The sequence below is a fragment of the Nycticebus coucang genome, chromosome 3 (assembly GCF_027406575.1).
Source record: "Nycticebus coucang isolate mNycCou1 chromosome 3, mNycCou1.pri, whole genome shotgun sequence".
Taxonomy (NCBI): Eukaryota; Metazoa; Chordata; class Mammalia; order Primates; family Lorisidae; genus Nycticebus; species Nycticebus coucang.
In genome coordinates, this window is record NC_069782.1 from 70,317,812 (window position 1) to 70,337,510 (window position 19,699).

At 46.9% G+C, this 19,699-nt stretch overlaps 1 protein-coding gene across 7 annotated transcripts in view; it reads right to left on the reverse strand.

Moving 5' to 3' along the window:
- The window catches only part of EPS15L1 (epidermal growth factor receptor pathway substrate 15 like 1), a 116,306-nt gene that overhangs the window by 90,411 nt on the left and 6,196 nt on the right, over window positions 1-19,699 (reverse strand). For all 7 annotated transcript variants that reach the window (XM_053583787.1, XM_053583788.1, XM_053583790.1 and 4 more), the window contains exons 2-4: window positions 2,180-2,221; window positions 1,995-2,084; window positions 1,502-1,549 (exon numbers count right to left, since the gene is read on the reverse strand). In XM_053583787.1, coding sequence (XP_053439762.1) covers window positions 1,502-1,549; window positions 1,995-2,084; window positions 2,180-2,221 — 180 coding nt within the window. The remainder of the gene's footprint in view (window positions 1-1,501; window positions 1,550-1,994; window positions 2,085-2,179; window positions 2,222-19,699) is intronic.

Below are 19,699 nucleotides of genomic sequence, written 5' to 3' on the forward strand. Positions count from 1 at the left end.
TGTGGGATCACAGCTCACAGCAACTTAAAACTCTTGGGCTTAAGCAATCCTCTTGCCTCAGCCTCCCGAGTAGCTGGGACTACAAGTGTGAGCCCCCATGCCTGGCCTCATTTGAGATTTCTAATTAGAGATGTTCAAGTTGTACTATTAAAATGCCATTGACAGGTGGCACCTTTGGCTCAGTGAGTAGGGCGCCAGCCTCATATACAGAGGATAGCAGGTTAAACTGCAACAAAAAATAGCAGGGCATTGTAGTCCCAGCTACTCAGGAGGCTGAGGCAAAAGAATCGCCTAAGCCCAAGAGCTGGAGGTTGCTGTGAGCTGTGACACCACAGCACTCTACTGAGGGCGACAAAGTGAGACTCTGTCTCTAAAAAAATAAAAATGAAAAAAGTTAACAAATAAAATACCATTTATACAACTATTTTTTTTTTCTTAAAAGACAGGGTCTCACTCTGTCACCCAGGCTGGAGTCCTGGGTTTGATCTTAGTTCACAGCAGCCTTGAGCTCCTGGGCTCAAGTGATGCTCCTATCTCAGACTCCAAAGTAGCTGAGACTACAGGGTACACACTACTGTTGACAAGCTGTATAGAATATTCTTAAAAAACAAAATTATCATGATGGAAAACAGACTACTGCTTGCCAGAGATTAGGATGTGACTACCAAGAGGCAGCATAAATGAGTTTCTTTAGAGAACTAAAGTAGTTCTTTTTCTTTTTCTTTTTTTTTTTTTTTTTTGAGACAGAGTTTCTGTGCTCTAGGTAGAGTGCTGTGGTGTCATAGCTCACAGCCACCTCAAACTCCTGGGCTCAAGTAAGCCTCTTGCCTCACCTTCCTGAGTAGCTGGGACTACAGGCATGAGCCACAACACCCAGTTAGTTTTTCTGTTTTTAGTAGAGATGGGGTCTCGCTCTCGCTCTTGCTCTGGCTGGACTCGAACTCCTGAGCTCAAGCCATCCACCCGCCTTGGCCTCCCAGAGTGCTGGGATTATAAGCATGAGCCATCGCACCCAGTCACAGTTCTATGTCTTGATTGTGGTAGTGGGTACATGAATTTATAAAAATGAGAAAATTCATACATCTATATACCCCTTTTTCTCAAGAGTACATGTCAACTCTAATTAAAATTTCCTGGCTATAATCATAGTGCTATGGTTATGTAAGATGCTATCACAGGGACAGCTGGCAAAATACCTAGGAATGCTCCAAACTACTTTTGCACCTTCCATGAAAGGCTGAAATTATTTCATGATGTCAAGTTTTGACAACACTTCAATCACATGGAAAGCCACAAAATGTCAAAAGATACACTGACCATGAAAGGTGGCTCCATATTTGAAAGGCCTTTATTTCAACATGAAAGGGCCCATTTTAAGTTTGAGAGTTGTGCTCATGCCTAGTAATACTTGACAGTGAGAAACGTGGAACGTAATGTGGACATCCCCCAGCCAGGGGGCTCTGACCAGGCCCCCTCACCCACTGTGTACACGTGCATATACCTGTTTGTCCAAGAACCCTTTACCTTCTGGGTCGGCCAAGTCCCATATCTGTGGAAACACAAAAATGCTCATGAGCATGACTTCTAATCACTGCCTGTGTGTTAACAAAAGCAGGAGTGGCCACCGTATCTACCATGGGCTTTGCAGACAAGTGGCCTTGCAAGGCGGGAGTGACTGTCCCCGAATGCAGAGGTAGAAGTCCACTTAGAGCAGGTGAATGAGCTTCCCACAGGCACACAGTATCCAGCTGTACTCAGCTCCAAAGCCAAGTGGAGTTTATCACATCCTTATGCCCCATACATAAATCCACACACTATCACAACCCCCAAACCCACCAGAGGCAGTAGCTGCTGCCCAGCTGTTTGGATCCACCTCTGACAGGCTGAGTGGCTCAGTCCCACAGAGGCAGAGGTCTGCAAAGACTGGCCTTGACCTGCCTGGGGAAAATATGAGTGTGGTCACTGAAGGGAAATCACTCTTAGTCTTCACATACCTTCCCAAGGATAACGTCTGAGAGGCCAGACTTCTTTAGAAAAAGTGCAGCTTCACTTGCCCCGACTCTCCCTGTATATGCTGGATCGACCTGAAATGGGAAAGTTGAGATAACTGTGTAGTAGTGGTAAAGCAGCACCCACCACACTGACTGTTCCGTCTAAAAAAGACATCGGTTAAACTTACCTGCTTGTAATATGATTCGTATAATGGATTTCCAGAGGGAATCTACAAACAAAATCACAGATACTGGTCAAAAGTGGACATATTTTGGCCACCATAGCCACTTCCACAGCCACAATGTCACAATGCCAAAATGAAAGCAGCAGAATCAGCACCAGGCACTACTGACACCGTAGCCCCACTGCCCAAGAGAGAGGATGGGAGTCCTGTGGGACCACCCTGCCTTCTGGGCCCTCCCTGCCATGGTTAATGGAAAGCCTGGTAATCCCAAGTCACGAAGCCAGAGTGGAAGATATATGAAACACATATAACCAATAAAGACTTTATATCTAGAATGTATAAAGAATTCTTCCAGACACACTATTAGGAAAATTAACAAAAGACCAGAACAGACACCTTATAAAATGGAAATCTAAATGAACAAGAAACATGTGAAACAGTACTCAGTGTCATTAATCATCAAATAAATGAAAGATAAAAACCTATCACTTTGAAACTGGAACTCTTGGTGGCACCTGTAGGTCAATGGGTAGGGCGCTGGCCATATACACCGAGGCTGGCGGGTTCAAACCTGGCCCAGGCCAACTAAAACAACAATGACAACTACAACAAAAAAATAGGCAGGCACAATGGTGGGCGCCTATAGTCCCAGCTACTTGGGAGGCTGAGGCAAGAGAACCGCTTAGGCCCAAGAGTTGGAGGTTGCTGTGAGCTGTTTCCCCGAAAATAAGACATCCTCCGAAAATAAGACCTACTTACAGGAAAGATAAGACATCCCCTGAAAATAAGACCTAGCGCGTCTTTGGGAGCACACCTTAAAATAAGACACTGTCTTATTTTCGGGAAAATGGGGTATCTGCAAAAAAAAAAGAAAAAGAAATTGGAACTCTTGTGCAATCCTGATGGGACTGTAAAATGGTGTAATCACTATGGAACACAGTACGGTGGTTCCTCAAAAAATTAAAAATAGAGGGCCAAGAGAGGTAGCTTGTGCCTGTAATCCCAGCACTTACTAAGAGGTTGAGGCAGGCGGATCACCTGAGCTAACAAGTTTGAGACCAGCCTAAGCTACAGTGAAACCCCGTCTCTAAAAATAGCCGAGTGTTGTGGAGAGCACCTGTGTCCCAGCTACTTGGGAGGCTGAGGCAAGAGAATTGCTTGAGCCCAGGAGTCTGAGGTTGCTGTGAGCTGTGACACCACAACACTCTACTGGAGGCAACAAAGTGAGACTTTGTCTCAAAAAAAAAAAAAAAAAATTAAAATTAGAACTATGATATGACAGTCTCATTTCCTGGTATATATCCAAAAATGTGAAGCAGGATCTTAAAGAGATATTTGCACACCCACGTTCACAGCAGCATTATTCACAAAAGCCAAGAGGTGGAAGCAACTCAAATGCCCATTGACAGAAGAATGGATAAACAAGCTCTGCGCTCGTAGCACAGTGGTTACAGAACCAGCCACATACACTGAAGTTGGTGGTTTTGAACCTGGTCTGGGCCTGCTAAACAACAACTGCAACAAAAAATAGCGGGGCATTGTGACGGATGCCCGTATCCCAGCTACTTGGGAGGCGGAGGCAAGAGAATCGCTTAAGCCCAACAGTTGGAGGTTGCTGTGAGATGTGATGCAACAGCACTCTACTGAGGGTGACATAGTGAAACTCTGTCTAAAAAAAAAGAATGGATAAACAAAATGTGGTGTATACATACAGTGGAATATTATTCGGCCTTATAAAAGAAGAAAATGTTGTCGCGTACTACAACATGGATGAACCTTAAGAACATTATGCTAAGTGAAATAAAAGATAAGTACAGTGTGCCGAGTGTAGTGGCTCATGCCTATAATCCCAGAACTTTGGGAGGCTGAGGCAGAAAGATCATTTGAGACCAGGAATTCAAGACCAGCGTGGGCAACACAGTGAGACCCCTATGTCTACAAAAAAATTAAAAAATTAGGCACAGTGGCACACCTGTAGTCCCAGCTACTCAGAAGGTTGAGGCAGGAGGATTGCTTGAACCTAGGAATTTGAGACTTCAGTGAGCTATGATTACACCATTGTACTCTTGTCTGGGGGATACATGAACATTCAATGGGCCGGGCACAGTGGCTTGCACCTGTAATGCCAGCTACTAGAGAGACTGAGCAGGAGAATCAACCAAGCCCAGGAGTTTGAGGCTAATCTGGGCAATAAAGCAAGACCCTATCTTTAAGAAAAAAAAAACAAAACAAAACACATGATGGCTGGTTATCAATCTTAAAGACCTAGAGCTAATGGAAACCACAGAGCATGGCTCAAGCATTCCTCTTTAACTATGGGAATCCACTTAGGTAACCTGAGAAAATGACAACAGTTAGAGGTTCTGATTTAATTACATGTATTTTAGGTACTGAAAAGCAAAAGGGGAAGAAAGAAAGGAAAACACCAGACCCTAATTGCCATTTCCTCTTAACCTCACTGCTTCTTCCTGGGGATATCTACAAGCCGCCCTAAGGTGTCACCATGACAGAGCTAACAATGCACACTGCTAATGCCACAAGTCCACCAACCAGGGGCGGTCTGTGTTGTCCACCCCTACGCCAAGACCTTGGGGCTCTCAAAAGAAGCCTCAAAGGGGCAGCGCCTGTGGCTCAAAGGAATAGGGCACAGGCCCCATATACCTGAGGTGCCAGGTTCATACCTAGCCCAGGCCAAAAACTGCAAAAAAAAAAGAAGCCTCAAAGTTGCCGAGAAAGAGCCCTCTGCATATGTAAGCAGCTACCAGAGCTGCCCACCGGTGTTGAACCCTAAAGTGAGCCCAGAGCCAAGCCTCAGACAAAGGCAGAAATGGGACAGACCAGGGGTGAGGCTTGCAGTGGAAGAGGCTGCAGGAGTCTCAGCTACGCGGGAGGCTGAGACAAGAGAATGGCTTAAGCCCAAGAGTTGGAGGTTGCTGTGAGCTGTGACGCCACAGCTCTCTACCAAGGGTGACATAGTGAGACTCTATCTCGGGAGGGACAAAAAAAAAAAAAAAAGCCCAATTCATAAAACAGAAGACTGACAAATTAGACTTTATTAGAATTAAAAGTTTGCTCTGTGAAAGACTCAGAGGACAAAAAGGTATTTGCAAAACACATATCCAACAAAAGACTAGCATCTAAAACATAATATACGTATTTTGAGAGCTCTCAAAACTTAACAGCAAAACAAAAGCAAACAATCCAATCAGAACGTGGGCAAGCTGGAGCAATGGCAGGCACGTGAAGTCCTAGCTACTCAAGAGGCCACGGCAGGAGGATCACTTCAGCCTAGGAGTACAGGGCCACCCTGGGCAACATAGTGAGACCCCATGTTTTTAAAAGTGGGCAAAAGACATGAAAGGACATTTTTCCAAAAAGGATATACAGCAGCTGGCAAATAAACATAAGAAAAGATGTTCCACATCATTAGCCAATAGGAAAAAGCACATTAAAACCACAGTGAGATGCTACTACCATTTCCCCGAAAATAAGACATCCTCCAAAAATAAGACCTACTTACAGGAAAGAGAAGATGTCCCCTGAAAATAAGACCTAGCACATCTTTGGGAGCACACCTTAAAATAAGACACTGTCTTATTTTTGGGGAAACAGGGTATATCCTATGAGAGTAGATAAAATGTGTGTGGCAAATAGTGACAACATCAAATGCTGGTGCAGATGCAGAGAAACTGGACCACTCATACACTGCTGGTGGGAAAGTATGAAAGTACAACAACTCTAGAAAATAGCTTGGCAGTTTCTTTAAAAAACAAAACCAGGTCTCTCTCATCTTTCTCCTCCTACTTCCAACTCTCTTTGGAAGTGGTCTAAACTCTTTTTTTTCTTTCTAAATAAAATTTCTCTTGTTAATAAAAAACAAAACAAAACAAACAACAACAACAAAAGGCCAGGTGCAGTGGTTCACACCTATATAACTAACTACAGCACTTTGGGAAGCCAAGGAAAAAGGATCATTTGAGGCCAGTAGTTTGAGACAAGCTGGAGAAAAAGTGAGACCCCATCTCTACAAAAACTACAAAAATTAGCCAGGCATGGTGGTGCAGACGTATAGTCCTAGGTACTCAGGAGGCTGAAGCAGGAGGCTAGCCTGAGCCTAGAGTTTGAGGTTGCAGTGAGTTATGATGACACCACTGCACTCTAGCCTGGGCAACAGTGACACCCTGTGTCAAAATAAATAATAATCACAATAATAAAAATTAAAAATAAATTAAAAATTCAAAACAAAACATGCAACTACCACACAACTCAGCAATGAATTCCCATTCTCTAGGCATTTACTCTGGAGAAATAAATAGTTATGTTCAAAATGATGTTCTGTATGGATGTTTACAGGAGCTCCAAACTGGAAACATTCCAGATGTCCTTCAATGAGTGACTGGTTCAACAAACTGTGATCCAAGCACAACATGGACACTACTCAGCAACGGAAAGGAGTGAATCAACCACCAACATACACAACAATCTGAAGAACCTGCAGATAATGAGTGAAAAAAAGGCCTAACCCAAAAGGTTATATACCGCATGATTCCATTATATATTTAACATTATTAATATGATGAAATCATAGAAATGAACAGATGGTTGCTGGGGGTAAGGAAGAGCTGGGAGGGGAGTAGGAGTGGTTAAGAAAGGGCATCAGGAGAGATCAATTCTAGGCATTTACTCTGGAGAAATAAATAGTTATCCAACTGTGTCGACAGTCATCTATCCTGGCTGCAATACTGTGCAATCACTGTGCAAAAGGCTGCCTTGGAGGAAACTGGGTAAATGGTACACAGGACCTCTCTTACACCTGCATGTGGATCTATGATAATCTCAAAAAAAGACTTTTTTTTTTCCCCATAAGGAATCTTAGGAGATCTGGTGGCACCGTAGCTCAGTGGGTAGGGCGCTGGCCACATACACCAAGGCTGCTGGGTTCGAGCCCAGCCTGGGCCAGCTAAAAAATCAACAATGACAACTACAACAAAAAAATAGCCGGGTGTAGTGGTGGGCGCCTGTAGTCCCAGCTACTTGGGAGGCTGAGGCAAGAGAACTGCTTAAGCCCAAGAGTTCGAGGTTGCTGTGAGCTGTGACACCACGGCTCTCTACCGAGGGTGACATAATGAAACTGTTTCAAAAAAAAAAAAAGAAGAAAGAAAGAATCTTAGGAGATCTAACAACAAAATGCAAGATGACGTTTGAAGATAATCATGGAAATGTAAACATGAGCTAGGTATTATTAGACAACACTAATAAGGTTTGATAATAGCATTGTGGTTATGTAAAGAAAAACAGTCTTAACCACTAGCGGAAAAGAAAAGCATAAAAGCTAGGCCTGGTGTGATGTACCTACAGTGCCAGCTACTTGGGAAGCTGAAGCAGGAAGATCTCTTGGGCATAGGAGTTTGAAGCTTGCACCATCGCAGCCTAGGTGACAAAGTGAGACCCTGCCTCTAAAAAAAAAGACCCAAGAAATAAAAAAGTATGTAGAGGGCATCAAGGGGTTAGTACAAACTGCTGGAATCTGTTGTAAATGGGCAGTGGGTACGAGGGAATTCATTAAACTTTCCCATCTACTTTTAGTATATTTAAAATTTGGCATAATTAAAGACCACCGTTTGATACATTTCTGCTTTGGCAAGGAATCTAATGGCAGAAGCTGCTTCTCCTTGTACTTTCCAGCTACTTGAGAGGCTTAGATGACAGGGTCCCTTGAGGTCTGGAGTTCAAGGCCAGCCTGGGCAACTCAGTAAGACTTCAGGCCCCGGTGTGGTGGCTCACACCTGTAACCCTAGCACTATGGGAGGCTGAGGCAGGTGAACTGCTTGAACTCAGGAGTTTGAGACCAGCCTAATCCAGAGTTGAGACCCTGTCTCTACTAAAAACAGAAAAATTAGCCAGATGTCATGGCAGGTACCTATAGTCCCAGTTACTCAGGAGGTTGTGGCAGGGGAGGAGTGCCTGAACCCAGGAGTTTGAGGTTGCTGTGAACTAAGCTGATGCCACAAGACTCTAGCCTGGGCAACAGAGTGAGACTCTGTCTCAAAAACAAACAAATAAAAACTACCATTCCTTTAAAAAACACACACAAGTATGCCCTCCCAAGGCTACAAATTCTGCTCCTGAAGAAGTAAGTTATACAAGAGTAGGAAAGGGCAAGAGGGTTGGTTTGGTTTTCCCTTCTTGAGGGCACAAATGCAGGGCTGAAAACAGCTGAGAACTGGTTAGGCCAATAATAAATTGCTGTGTCTATGTGGGACAGAATAAATACCTCCTAACAAATGGTAAAAACAACCGGTATTTCCGAATGGGCTACATTTGTCATCTATTTGCCAAGTGAAAAAGTGGGGCCTGAAGGAGTAAGTCCTGTGGGACCTGGCTTGTAAACACATGGTATCCTATCTCCCACACAGTAACGGGGATGTCTATGAGCAAGCCCGGTTTGCTTCCTCCTGGCTTTCTGGGTTCACTAGTGTTCTATGTTAACACAAGTTGCTTCTGTAAACAGGATAGAAACAGAACAACAGAGGTACAAGGAGAAGCAGGACCTGAGGAAGATGCATGGATTCTCCCTGGGGATGACTGGTACCCCCCAGGACTCAGGGCCTCCCTCCCACCCCAGTGGAACTCAGGGTACAGGGTCTCTCACCCTGGAGAACCACGAAGCAGGAGAACCACTACTGATAGCCTAGACACAATGAAATATCAGGGTAAACAAGACAGATGGGGTGGAGGTCAGAGCACAGAATCAAAGTCTGAAAGCTTTTCATTTTTGAGACAGTTGCACTGTTACCCTGGGTAGAGTGCGGTGGCATCACAGCTCACAGCAACTTCAAACTCTTAGGCTCAATTGATCTCTGGCCTCAGCCTCCCAAGTAGCTGGGACTACAGGTGCCTGCCATGACACTTGGCTAGTTTTTCTATTTTTAGTAGAGACAAGGTCTTGCTCTTGTTCAGGCTGGTCCCAAACCCCTGAGCTCAAGCAATCCACCCATCTCAGCCTCCCAGAAAGCTAGGATTATGCCATTCCTAAGAGATCATCACTGTCAGCCTCCTGGAAATGGAACTGTAAGAGAGACAAAGGTCACTTGCAGCAGCTTCCTGCCCCAATGCACTGCCTTGTAAAGGATGTAGGACTAAGCTAGCCCAGAAACTGCCTGGCTCCATATGCAGCTCTGAGGCTGCACTGGAACACTGTGCAATCCAGGGGAGGGTCGAGCAGCCTCTCTGTGCCTCAGTTTCTACATCTGGAGATGAGGGCAAGCATTCCCACCAGTGGGGACTAGTCGATTGCTGGCTGTTGTGATTCCTATTATCCTCCCCTTCCACCAGCTCTAAGTGAAATCACATCCTGTCCCCAGAAACGCCCCCTTCATCCTGGTTCCACCTCAAGCCAGGGACCTCCCCCTACCCTTCACAGAAAACCTCCTGAAAGAGGGGTCCACCCTTCAATTTCCCAGCTCTCACTCCTTTGGACTTGGGAATTCATTCATTCAACTCATTCATTCATTCTATTAACACACATTAAGTTCACACTAAGAAGAGGCATTGGGCTGGGGTGCAATGGCTCACACCTGTAATCCCAGCACTCTGGAAGGCCAAGGCAAGAGGATGACTTAAGGCCAGAAGTTTGAGACCAGCCTGTGCAAGAGTGAGACCTGGTCTCTACAAAAAGTAGAAAAATTAGTCAGGTGTAATAGCAGGCACCTGTAGTCCCAACTACTTGAAAAACAGAGAGAGAGAGACTCTGTCTTTTTTTTTAAGTGCGCAGGACAATGCTCTGGGCTTGAGGTAGGCAAGAAAAGTGAGTCCAAGATTCCGGAGCAGAGGGCCATGTGATAAAATGGTGATGGTGGGCACAGCCAAGGCAACCTCTAGAGCTTGGCCCCAAGGGGTCAGAGATGGGCCAGGCATGCCCCAGGGCAGAGGAGGCAGGCTGGGGCTCAGCATGGTTGCAGCCAGGTAGAAGGGCAGACATACCAGATGACAGAAGGGTCTGTGTGTGCTATGCTGAGGCAGAGCCACAGGAGCAGGAGCCTGACAGTCCAGCAGGCTGGCAGGTGTGCACATGGAAAGGTGAACAGTATGTGTCAGCTACACAAGGGCGGGTACAGGAGGGGGGCTGGAAGGAAGTGATTGGGGCGAGACTGAGGCAGGAGGCAGCCTAAGGACATAGAAACTCACTGTGCAGACACACATGGAGGGGGGCACAACAGTTCCCCTTGAAATGTGTTTCTTTGAGATGTCCCTATGGGGGTGTCAGTGTAGAAATCTAATTCCCATTCCAGCAGTATCTACTGAGTGCCTGCCTCCTCAGGGGCACTGCCCTTGGTGCAGGTGCAGAGGTGACCAAGAGCACCTTCCCCAACCCCCACCTATGGACGTCATTAGACACAACAAAACACAGAGGGCTGCCAAGTGCTACAGTGGAAAGACAAGATGGAGGGCAACTCCATAACTACACATCCAGGGCTACAGGGAGATGCTACCTCCTACCCTGTTTCCCCGAAAATAAGACATCCTCCGAAAATAAGACCTACTTACAGGAAAGATAAGACATCCCCTGAAAATAAGACCTAGCGCATCTTTGGGAGCACACCTTAAAATAAGACACTGTCTTATTTTCGGGGAAACAGGGTAGGAATATAGGAGGTAGCATCTTGTGTTCTTGTGGTGGGTGCTGGGTGCTGGGCAGGGTAACAGGCCTGCAATGCAGAAGGAAGAAAGAAGGGCCATCAGAGGAAATACACCAAGGGGGCAGGTGTTGGAAGGGCTGACGGACAGGAGTTTAGAGAAAGTACAGGGGTTAAGGTTAAGTGCAGCCATGCAGAGGGCAAGTGGGATGAAACTGGAATGGGACATGGGCAGGAGGGGAGAAGATTCCAGCCCTTCCTCCTGACAATGTTATTTAACGTCAAAAGTGACCCCATCTTCCCAGGATCCCTCCTTGCTGCTGGCCCTGTCTCCCCTAGATGCTGCCCGTCCTGTGCTTCTCAGAGAACAGCCCTCATCCCATTCTGTTTCCTTCCTCTATCTAATGAGGAGACTCTGTGGAAAGACTCAGGGGAGAGGCTGAAGGCATCAACAGCTCAGCAGGAAGTGTACCCTGCACAAGGGGGTGCTGCTGCCTTCTTCCCTGAGGGCTCCCAACTTTCTGCAGGGTGCTCTGAGTCTTCCTGAAATTCTCCTCTTACACTGGCCACTCCTAGACTCCAAGGTCCCTGCCATCTTCTGATCCCTGGCCCGACTCCACTCCTGCCTGGCTTACCATCCGAGCACACTGCCCAGGACTTGGGTCTGGACATGTCTGGCCTCCTGCTGGGGTGTTCCTGGCAATGGATGGAGCCAGGCAGGGCGGGGTGCTTTCTCCTCACTGTGGCAGCACCTGCCTCCCAGAGACTCTATTTTTTCTCCTGGGCCCTCCAGACATGAGGCACGACCTTAGGTTCCCAGATTCTATGATGAGCAGAAAGACAGGCCCTGCCACCACGGAGCATCACAGTCTGGTCAGGGAACCAATGCCAGTCATCTAGCACACGTGACAACTCGGAAGAGCAAATGTGATTGATGGCAGAGGCAGTGAGGACAAGGAGGATGAGGACAGGAGCTATGTCCTGATAGGCAGGGCCAGCCCCCCTTTCCCAGACTGCACAGTCCCACCCTCATCCAGCACACGCCCCACCTGCCTTCCTCTTCATTTCACTCCATCATGGCCACTATCATGCTCAGAACGACTCTGTGGGTTTCCAAAGGAGGGTAAGGTTCAAGCCCTCTGCCTAGTACTCAAAGTGCTCCCGAGCTATCTCCCTCCCCTGCCAGGCTGATTCCACTCCACAAACATATACACGTACACACTCAGTCACACACACGTGCATGCACATTCACATGCTCACCCACGCATATATAGTCCCATGCCCAGACACACATGTACACTAACACAGAGCACTCAATCCCCAGAGCTTAGGCTGTGATGTGAGCAATGGCCATTGGGAGCAGCTATACATGCAGATGAAGCTTTAGTTGCTCCCTGCCGCTCACCTCTGGCTGTGCAGCTCAGTTCCTAACAGACCACAGACCTGCTACAGACCTGAGGCCCAGGGATGGGGGATGGCAGCTCTTGTGAACATGCCGTGCATCTTTCTCTCCTTATCCTAGTACAAAATACAGTCACACATTGCTTAATGATGGGGCTACCTTCCGAGAATTCGTCGTCAGGCAATGGCATTGTCACATGAACACAGAAGTGCACACACACAGACCTAGAAGGTGTAGCCTACTCCATACCTGGGCTAATGCAGGCACTGTCCTCAACACTATGGACAATTCTAACACAATGCTGAGTATTTGTACAGGGTAAATATATCTAAACATAAAAAGGCACCCCAACAGCACCTGTGGCTCAGTGGGTAGGGCACTTAGCCCCATATACCAAGGGTGGCGGGTTGGAACCTGGCCCCAGCCAAACTGCAACAAAAAATAGCCGGGCGTTGTGGCAGGTGCCTGTAGTCCCAGCTACTTAGGAGGCTGACGCAAGAGAAATCACTTAAGCCCAGGAGTTGGAGGTTGCTGTGAGCAGTGTGATGACATGGCACTCTACCAAGGGTGATAAAATGAGACTGTCTCTTAATAAAAAAAAAGGCACCCCAAACCACGGTATTAGAATTTTACTGGACTGCTGTCACATACCCAATTCATGAATGATGAAAACATTGTTATGCAGCACATGACTGTATTCCCTATGTCTGGGGGCTCTGCCTACTGTAAGCCACTGCCTCCTTTGTTCCTGCAATTGAAACAAGCCTCTCCTGCCCCCAAAGTCCCATAGCCCTGAGCTTAGAAAGGGGCACTTTTGAAGGTCTAACTGATCTACCATAATGATAACATTCTCTTCCTACCTTCTTAGTGCCTGGGGAAATGGAGGGTTCTTATTTATTCCAGCTTGCTGGAAGCAAGTCTTCACTAAATGTCTCTGTTCCTGGAATAGGTATGATTCAGATGAGGAGGGGATAAGTTCCATGAGAGTGAGCAAAGGCTACAACACCTCTCTGGGCCTTGGTGTTCCCACCTATAAAATGGGAATAATCCATCCCCTTCCCTGAGGATTAGTGTAAGTATCAAAGTATAATATGTAGGTCAACCACACTCTGCAAATGGAAGCCATTATTGCCTCCCTTATAGTAGTTAACATATCACTATCATTATTCCTGAGACAGGAAATCCTCAGAGGCTTACAGTCGGCCCACCAAATGATTCTTGCCAAGTAATAAAGTATTTCACCAAATGTTGACTAACTATAGCACAAATCATACTTGTTTTCTCCCTCAACTAGTCAGGTAAGCTTCTCCTAGCATCTAGAACAGAACAGTATTTCACTAGTTCTCTTAGTCTTAGCTGTCATTCTTTGTGTTTTTTGTTTGTTTTTTTAGATAGCGTCTCAAGCTGTCACCCTGGGTAGAGTGCCGTGGTGTTTCAGCTCACAGCAACCTCAAACTCTTGGGCTTAGCAATTCTCTTGCCTCAGCTTCCCAAGTAGATGGGACTACAGGAGCCCGCCACAAGGCCTGACTATTTTGTTGGTTGTAGTTGTCACTGTTGTTTGGCAGGCCCGGGCTGGGTTCAAACCCACCAGCCTTGGTGTATGTGGCCGGCGCTCTACCCACTGAGCTAAGGGCGCTGCCAGCCGTCATTTTTTTAAAAACAATCTCACACACAGCAGGTAAGTACATACCTATAAAAACCCACTTATGTGGTACTGAGTTAAAGGATATTTTCTAGTGGCTAAGAGTCGCCACAAAATAATTAAATCAGCAAAGTCAAGTGACACTAAGAGGATATACTCCCACCTACTGGGCACAGTGTAAGGGTGTACAGCACACCTCCTGAGAATGGGACCAACCACAGCAGGGACCTTGCCGAATGAATGAAAACGTTATAACCTATACCCTCATATTAATCTGAAATTAAAAAAAAAAAAACACTGGCCGGTGCCTGTGGTTCAAAGGAGTAGTGTGCCGGCCCCATATACTGGAGGTGGCCGGTTCAAACCCGGCCCCGGCCAAAAAAATTGCCAAAAAAAAAAAAAAACACTAAGAGCCCAGCTTGTTGTGAGCAAGCAAAATGATGGCACTGAAATTTGCACTACAGGGATCACCAGACTTGCCGGACCCACACAGTAATTGTGGTGTCTACCCAGCCACTCCAGAATCTTCTTCTCAATGGAGAAAATTTCCAAAACCAACATGGGGTGCTGTGGACACAGAACTTTCCAAATCTTACCAAAGTTTGTACCAAAGAAAAACTCAAAGGAGAAATATTTGCAGCACTAACACATGCCCAGGTCAAGAGGTCAATTGTGTCTGGAACCCTCCTCCAACCCCGCCAACCATAAATAGTACCATTACTAGGGTGTGGGAGAATTCAGAGGGCTTGTCTACCCCCAAACTGCAGCCCTGGTTATTCTCAGCATAAAAGGCTTCATCAACAGGTTTTCTTCCAGTTTCATCTTTCCCCTTTTGAAACAGTCTGAAACAAGATCATTTTCTTTTCCAAGGAATAATGCAAAACTGTAAAATTGAAAAGTACATCCTCTTTGGATTAAGAAAAGCCAATTTTCTATGGATCAATGTAACAACACAGAGGATGAGAGGGAAGCCCTTTCTCATTCTCTCCTGAGTGGACGTGAAGAGGCAGCGGGACCCCAGTCCTGGTGGCACCCTGACTCCTGATAGCAGAGAGAGTGGTTCTGGGCCCTGTTACTTCACTCAAGAAACAGTGTTCCCATCTGTCAACTCCCATGAAAGGCAGCTGGAGAGACAAGACTACACTCCTGGCTGCTGCTTCAAGCATCCAGCCTCCAGTGGACAAATGGATATCACTTGCCTGCTATGTGCTAGGCACCTATATTTCAGGAGCTGGGGACATATCAGGAAGCAGGACAGGCAGAGTTTTTCCTGCCCTCCTGGGAGCCCACAGTGTGGCATCAATGGGACAAACTGGTGGCCTTGAAGCCTGCAGTCTGATCTGGGCACCTGACTCCCTGAAGGGGCCTGGCTGGTCATTTTATCTCCTCAGTTTCTTTGTCCAGAAACAAGCACAGGGATGATGACACCATCAGGGGTCCAACAACACTTCCTTACTTCTGCATAACATCTGCATCCAAAATCACTCCACGATACTCTTTTGGGAGATTCTGGGTTACCAGAGTCAGGAAAGGGAGCTCTGACTTGGGGGCTGGGGGTTGCAGACGGGAAGCTGTGAAAGTGGTACTGGGAGGGAGAGCACATGTAGAGGGTAGGGGGAGAGGCACTGGTCAGGGAAGTGTGCGGCTATTCCTGCTGGAACAGAGGAGGGAAAAGAAAGAAGGAGGTGCAGGCACTATTTTCCTCCAGCCCTTTATTTCCAGCCCAGTGTAGGTATTCATTCTACCTCCGTGGGTGCCACCTGACCTCCAGGAGGGTGTTTGTCACCCTGTGTCCTACTTATCTTTGTGCCTGGGTGCCTGGCTCTGAGCTGACCCAGTGCGGAGTTCAGTTTTTTTCATCTTGGTTCTAAGCGCACAAAAGCTCAGTGAATGGAATCTAATGATACCCCCAAACCAAGAGTTGGGCTTCTTCTGAACTGGACATAAATCCGGGGACTCACTCAGCCTGGAAGATCTCCTACAGCTAGGTGGGTTTTGCCTCAACTCACATGCCTGCAGCCCACCAGGCATTGCCTGTCACTGTTATCCTGGCTCACTGAAGGCTCTTCTTGTCCTGCTGGCTGCACATACCTGCTTCCTCTCCCCACTCAGACAATCTCCTGTCTACACGGCCACCCCACATTTTCCTTCAATCACCAGCCCCTTCTCCTCCTTCTGAAACAATCTGCAGCCAGGTTCCTCTTTCATCACTTCATGCCCCTATCATAGCAAACATCTCTGAGCTAGTATCCAGCCCCAAGCATTCCCTGTGTAAGCAGCCAAACTAAAGGTGTCACTCCTCAAGAACCTGCCATATTTCCCAATGCAATGGTAAATTGACTATGCTATCAAGAATACATCCCCATGCAGCCAGCAGAACAGATGGAAACCTGAGGCAACAACTGTTGTGGCTATCTGTAGCCCCTTCTTCCCTTGCAACAGCTCGAGATATTAAGAGCTAGGATTGGGGCTGGGCACAGTGGCTCACACCTGTAATCCTAGCACTCTGGGAGGCTGAGGCAGGTAGATTGCTTTGAGCTCAGAGGTTCAAGACCAGCCTGAGCAAGAGTGAGACTCCATCCTTAAAAATTGCTGGGCATTGTGGCAGGAGCCTGTAGTCCCCGCTACTCCAGAGGCTGAGGCAAGAGAATTGCTTGAGCCCAAGAATTTGGGGTTGCTGAAAAGAATTTGAGCTATGACTCCACAGCACTCTACCAAGGGCGACAAAGTGAGACTCCTGTCTCTCAAAAAAAAGTTAGCCAGGCATTGTGGTGGGCTCCTATAATCTCAGCTATTCAGGAGACTGAAGCAAGAGTATCACTTGAACCCAGGAGTGTGAGGCTGCCATGAGGTAGGCTGTGGCCTTGACACTCTAGCCTGGGAAACAGAGCAAGACCCTGTCTCAAAAAAAAAAAAAAAAAAGAGCTGGTATTGGTCAGGTGCAGTAGTTAATGAGTATAATCACAGCACTTTGGAAGGCCAAGGAGGGAGGATCACTTGAGGCCTGGAGTTCAGGACTAGCCTGGGCAACATAAGGAGACCCCCATCTCTATAGAAAATTAAAAAATCAGCCTGGCATGGTGGCACACACCTGTAATCCCAGCTACTCGGGAGGCTGAGGCAGGAGGATCACTTCAGCCTCAGAGTTCAAGATATGACCATGTCCACCCTAAAACACAGATGGAAATCCTATCTCTTAAAAAAAAACTTTTTTTAAAAAAAGAGCTAGTTTTATTATGGAGGAAAGCCCACACAGGCCTTAAAAGCCAATGGTTTACACTCCATGCAGGACTGTAATCTACAGGCCACCATTCTGTCCAGTGGTAAAGCCCAGCCTAGCACGAGGAGGTAGGCAAGTCTCAGTTCCCTCACCCCCATTTGCCACTGGCCACTCTCTGGGCAAGCAGACATCCCATCATTCCCTTTTGTCTTGGGCCAATTTGTACCCCAGGCACAGACTTCAGTGTCCCATTTACTAAAACACCTTCCTCCTTTCATCCTTAAGTCACCCTTATTAAAAGAGGGAGGTGGACCTCAAAGTTCCAGCAGCATAGTTTAGCCTTTTGAGCTAGAATTGCAGTCTCTTGGCACTTGCTCAGTCTGCTTCACCTCCATGTGAAAAGACATGCCTCCCTCCTTCTCTGTGCCCCAACCCCTTCTCCTCCATCCAACACCCAAACTGAGGCAAGTTATCTGCCCCTCCTCCACCTTGGACCACCACCCATGCCCTGTGCCTTCTCTGTGACCTGGCCAAGCCACCCCTCCTGTGAGCCAGGCCTAGCCAGCTCAGCTCTGCATGGGCAGGGTAGCACTTTCACCGCTCCAGGAGGGAAAACTTCCGATCCTCAGGAAGACAATAAGCAGGCCTTCCCATTTCCCATTTCCCCTCTACCTTCTGATGAGATGGGATTAAAGCCACAAAATAAACACACAAGTGCGATCCTCTCCACTCATACTACAGAACATCTAACAACCAGGTAGCATAATTGTTGTAGAAAAGCAAATGAGATCAGGAGATGTCACCCTGTTGTAAGGCTTGGTAGCTAAAAGAAACTTCCCAAGATAAGTAACTACAGTGCAATGAAGAGGCCTGATCCTGGAACCCAGTGGTGAGAGCTCTCCAGATGCAACTTTGGGCAAGGGATATGATATCTCCAGTCTCAGTTTACCCTTCATACACAAGAGGGTAACATCAACCAAAGTGACCAGGAGGACAGGAAAAGCTGATGTCTTTTCTACTCAGTCCCTTCAGCCTATGTGGTGAGGCCTTCCTGGACTGCACATCACATCACAATCCTCCCCTGTTCTACTGTTCCGGGACATGGATTGCCACTGGACACACTATGTATTTGTTCATTTCTTTCCATCCACGCCCCTCCTCAAGAATGTCAGCTCCATGGGACAGGGTTGTCTTCCAACTCACTGTGCCATCCCACTGCCCAGAAAGCACCCAGCAAAGATATTTATCCAAGGACAGTGTGGTCTATGTGCTCTGAGGGCACCAACATGACACTCAGGGTCCTGATGCTCCACTGTGTCTAGGCAGATAAAGAAGATACTCAGTACTAGTCAAAATCTGCAGATGGGAAACTGAGGTGCAGAAAGTACCTGCACCACCGAGGGCACTGAACGAACATCTGAGGACCTGAACACTGAAAAGCAGGCACCGTAAAGTGGCTTCAAATAATACTGAGACTTGAAGAGTCATGTTCAAAGAAAGAGTATCAAGATTTCCACGTGGACGCTGGCCACTCAGATTAGGTCAAAGTAGGGAGGACCTGAGAGCATCCCTAGGACAGGGACTGACACGGTGCCTCCCACTGGGGTGCAGCAGTAGTTCTGTCTGTCCATCACAGAATATGGTACAGCCTGAGATAACAGAATTGGAAAGTGGACACTCAGCTCTCCAGTACCATCTAAACTGACTGATCAGCTTCTCAGATCAGCTGACTAGGTTAAGAATTGGGTATGAGAAAGCTGTTCTGAAGTTCAGAACTGGAGTTCTTGCTGGTTGAGGTGTATTTAGTCAAAAACACTAGCCCAATAAAGGTCAACAAGACACAGCCATGGCTGGGCACAGTGGCTTGCTCATGTTTGTAATCATGGCACTTTGGGAGGCCAAGGCAGGAGGACTGCTTGAGACAAGGAGTTAGAGACCAGCCTGGGCAACATGCTGAGACCCCGTCTCTGCAAAAAAAAAAAAATAGTAAAAATTAGCCAGGAATGGTCCCAGCTATAGTCCCAGCTGCTTAGGAGGCTGAGGTGGGAGGATGGGTTGAGCCCAGGAGTTTAGGGTCACAGTAAGTTATATCCACATCACTGCAATCTAGCCTGGATAACAGAACAAGACCTAGTCTCTACAAAAAAAGAGAGAGAAATTCTGGTTTCTCTTCAGATCCCATAAATCTTTTGCCTTTTAAATAAAGAAACAAATAGCCAGGAATTCTGGATCTCCCAGGCATGAGTTTTACTCTAAAACTTCACTCTCTACCACATCACCATTAGCATGCTAGTAAGATAGACTCGCAATTATTCTAGAGAAAAAAAAAAAAAAGAGACAAGAGGACAAGCAAGTGTCCCAAGCCACTCAGCATTCATTCCAGACACACTGGCCAGGCACTGCTCTGGGCAGGGTGCCCAAGGAAGGTGGGGAGCTGCAATGGGCAGACATGGGTACATCCTCAGCTCTGCACCCACCAGCTACAGGGCTTTGGCAAGTTATTTAATTTCTGTAGGTCTCAGTATTCTCGCTCGCAGATGGAATAAAAACCTCCTGGAATGGTGGCATCTGTTAAAAAGAAAATTTATCTAAAGCTCATGGACAAACGAAACAATACCAGG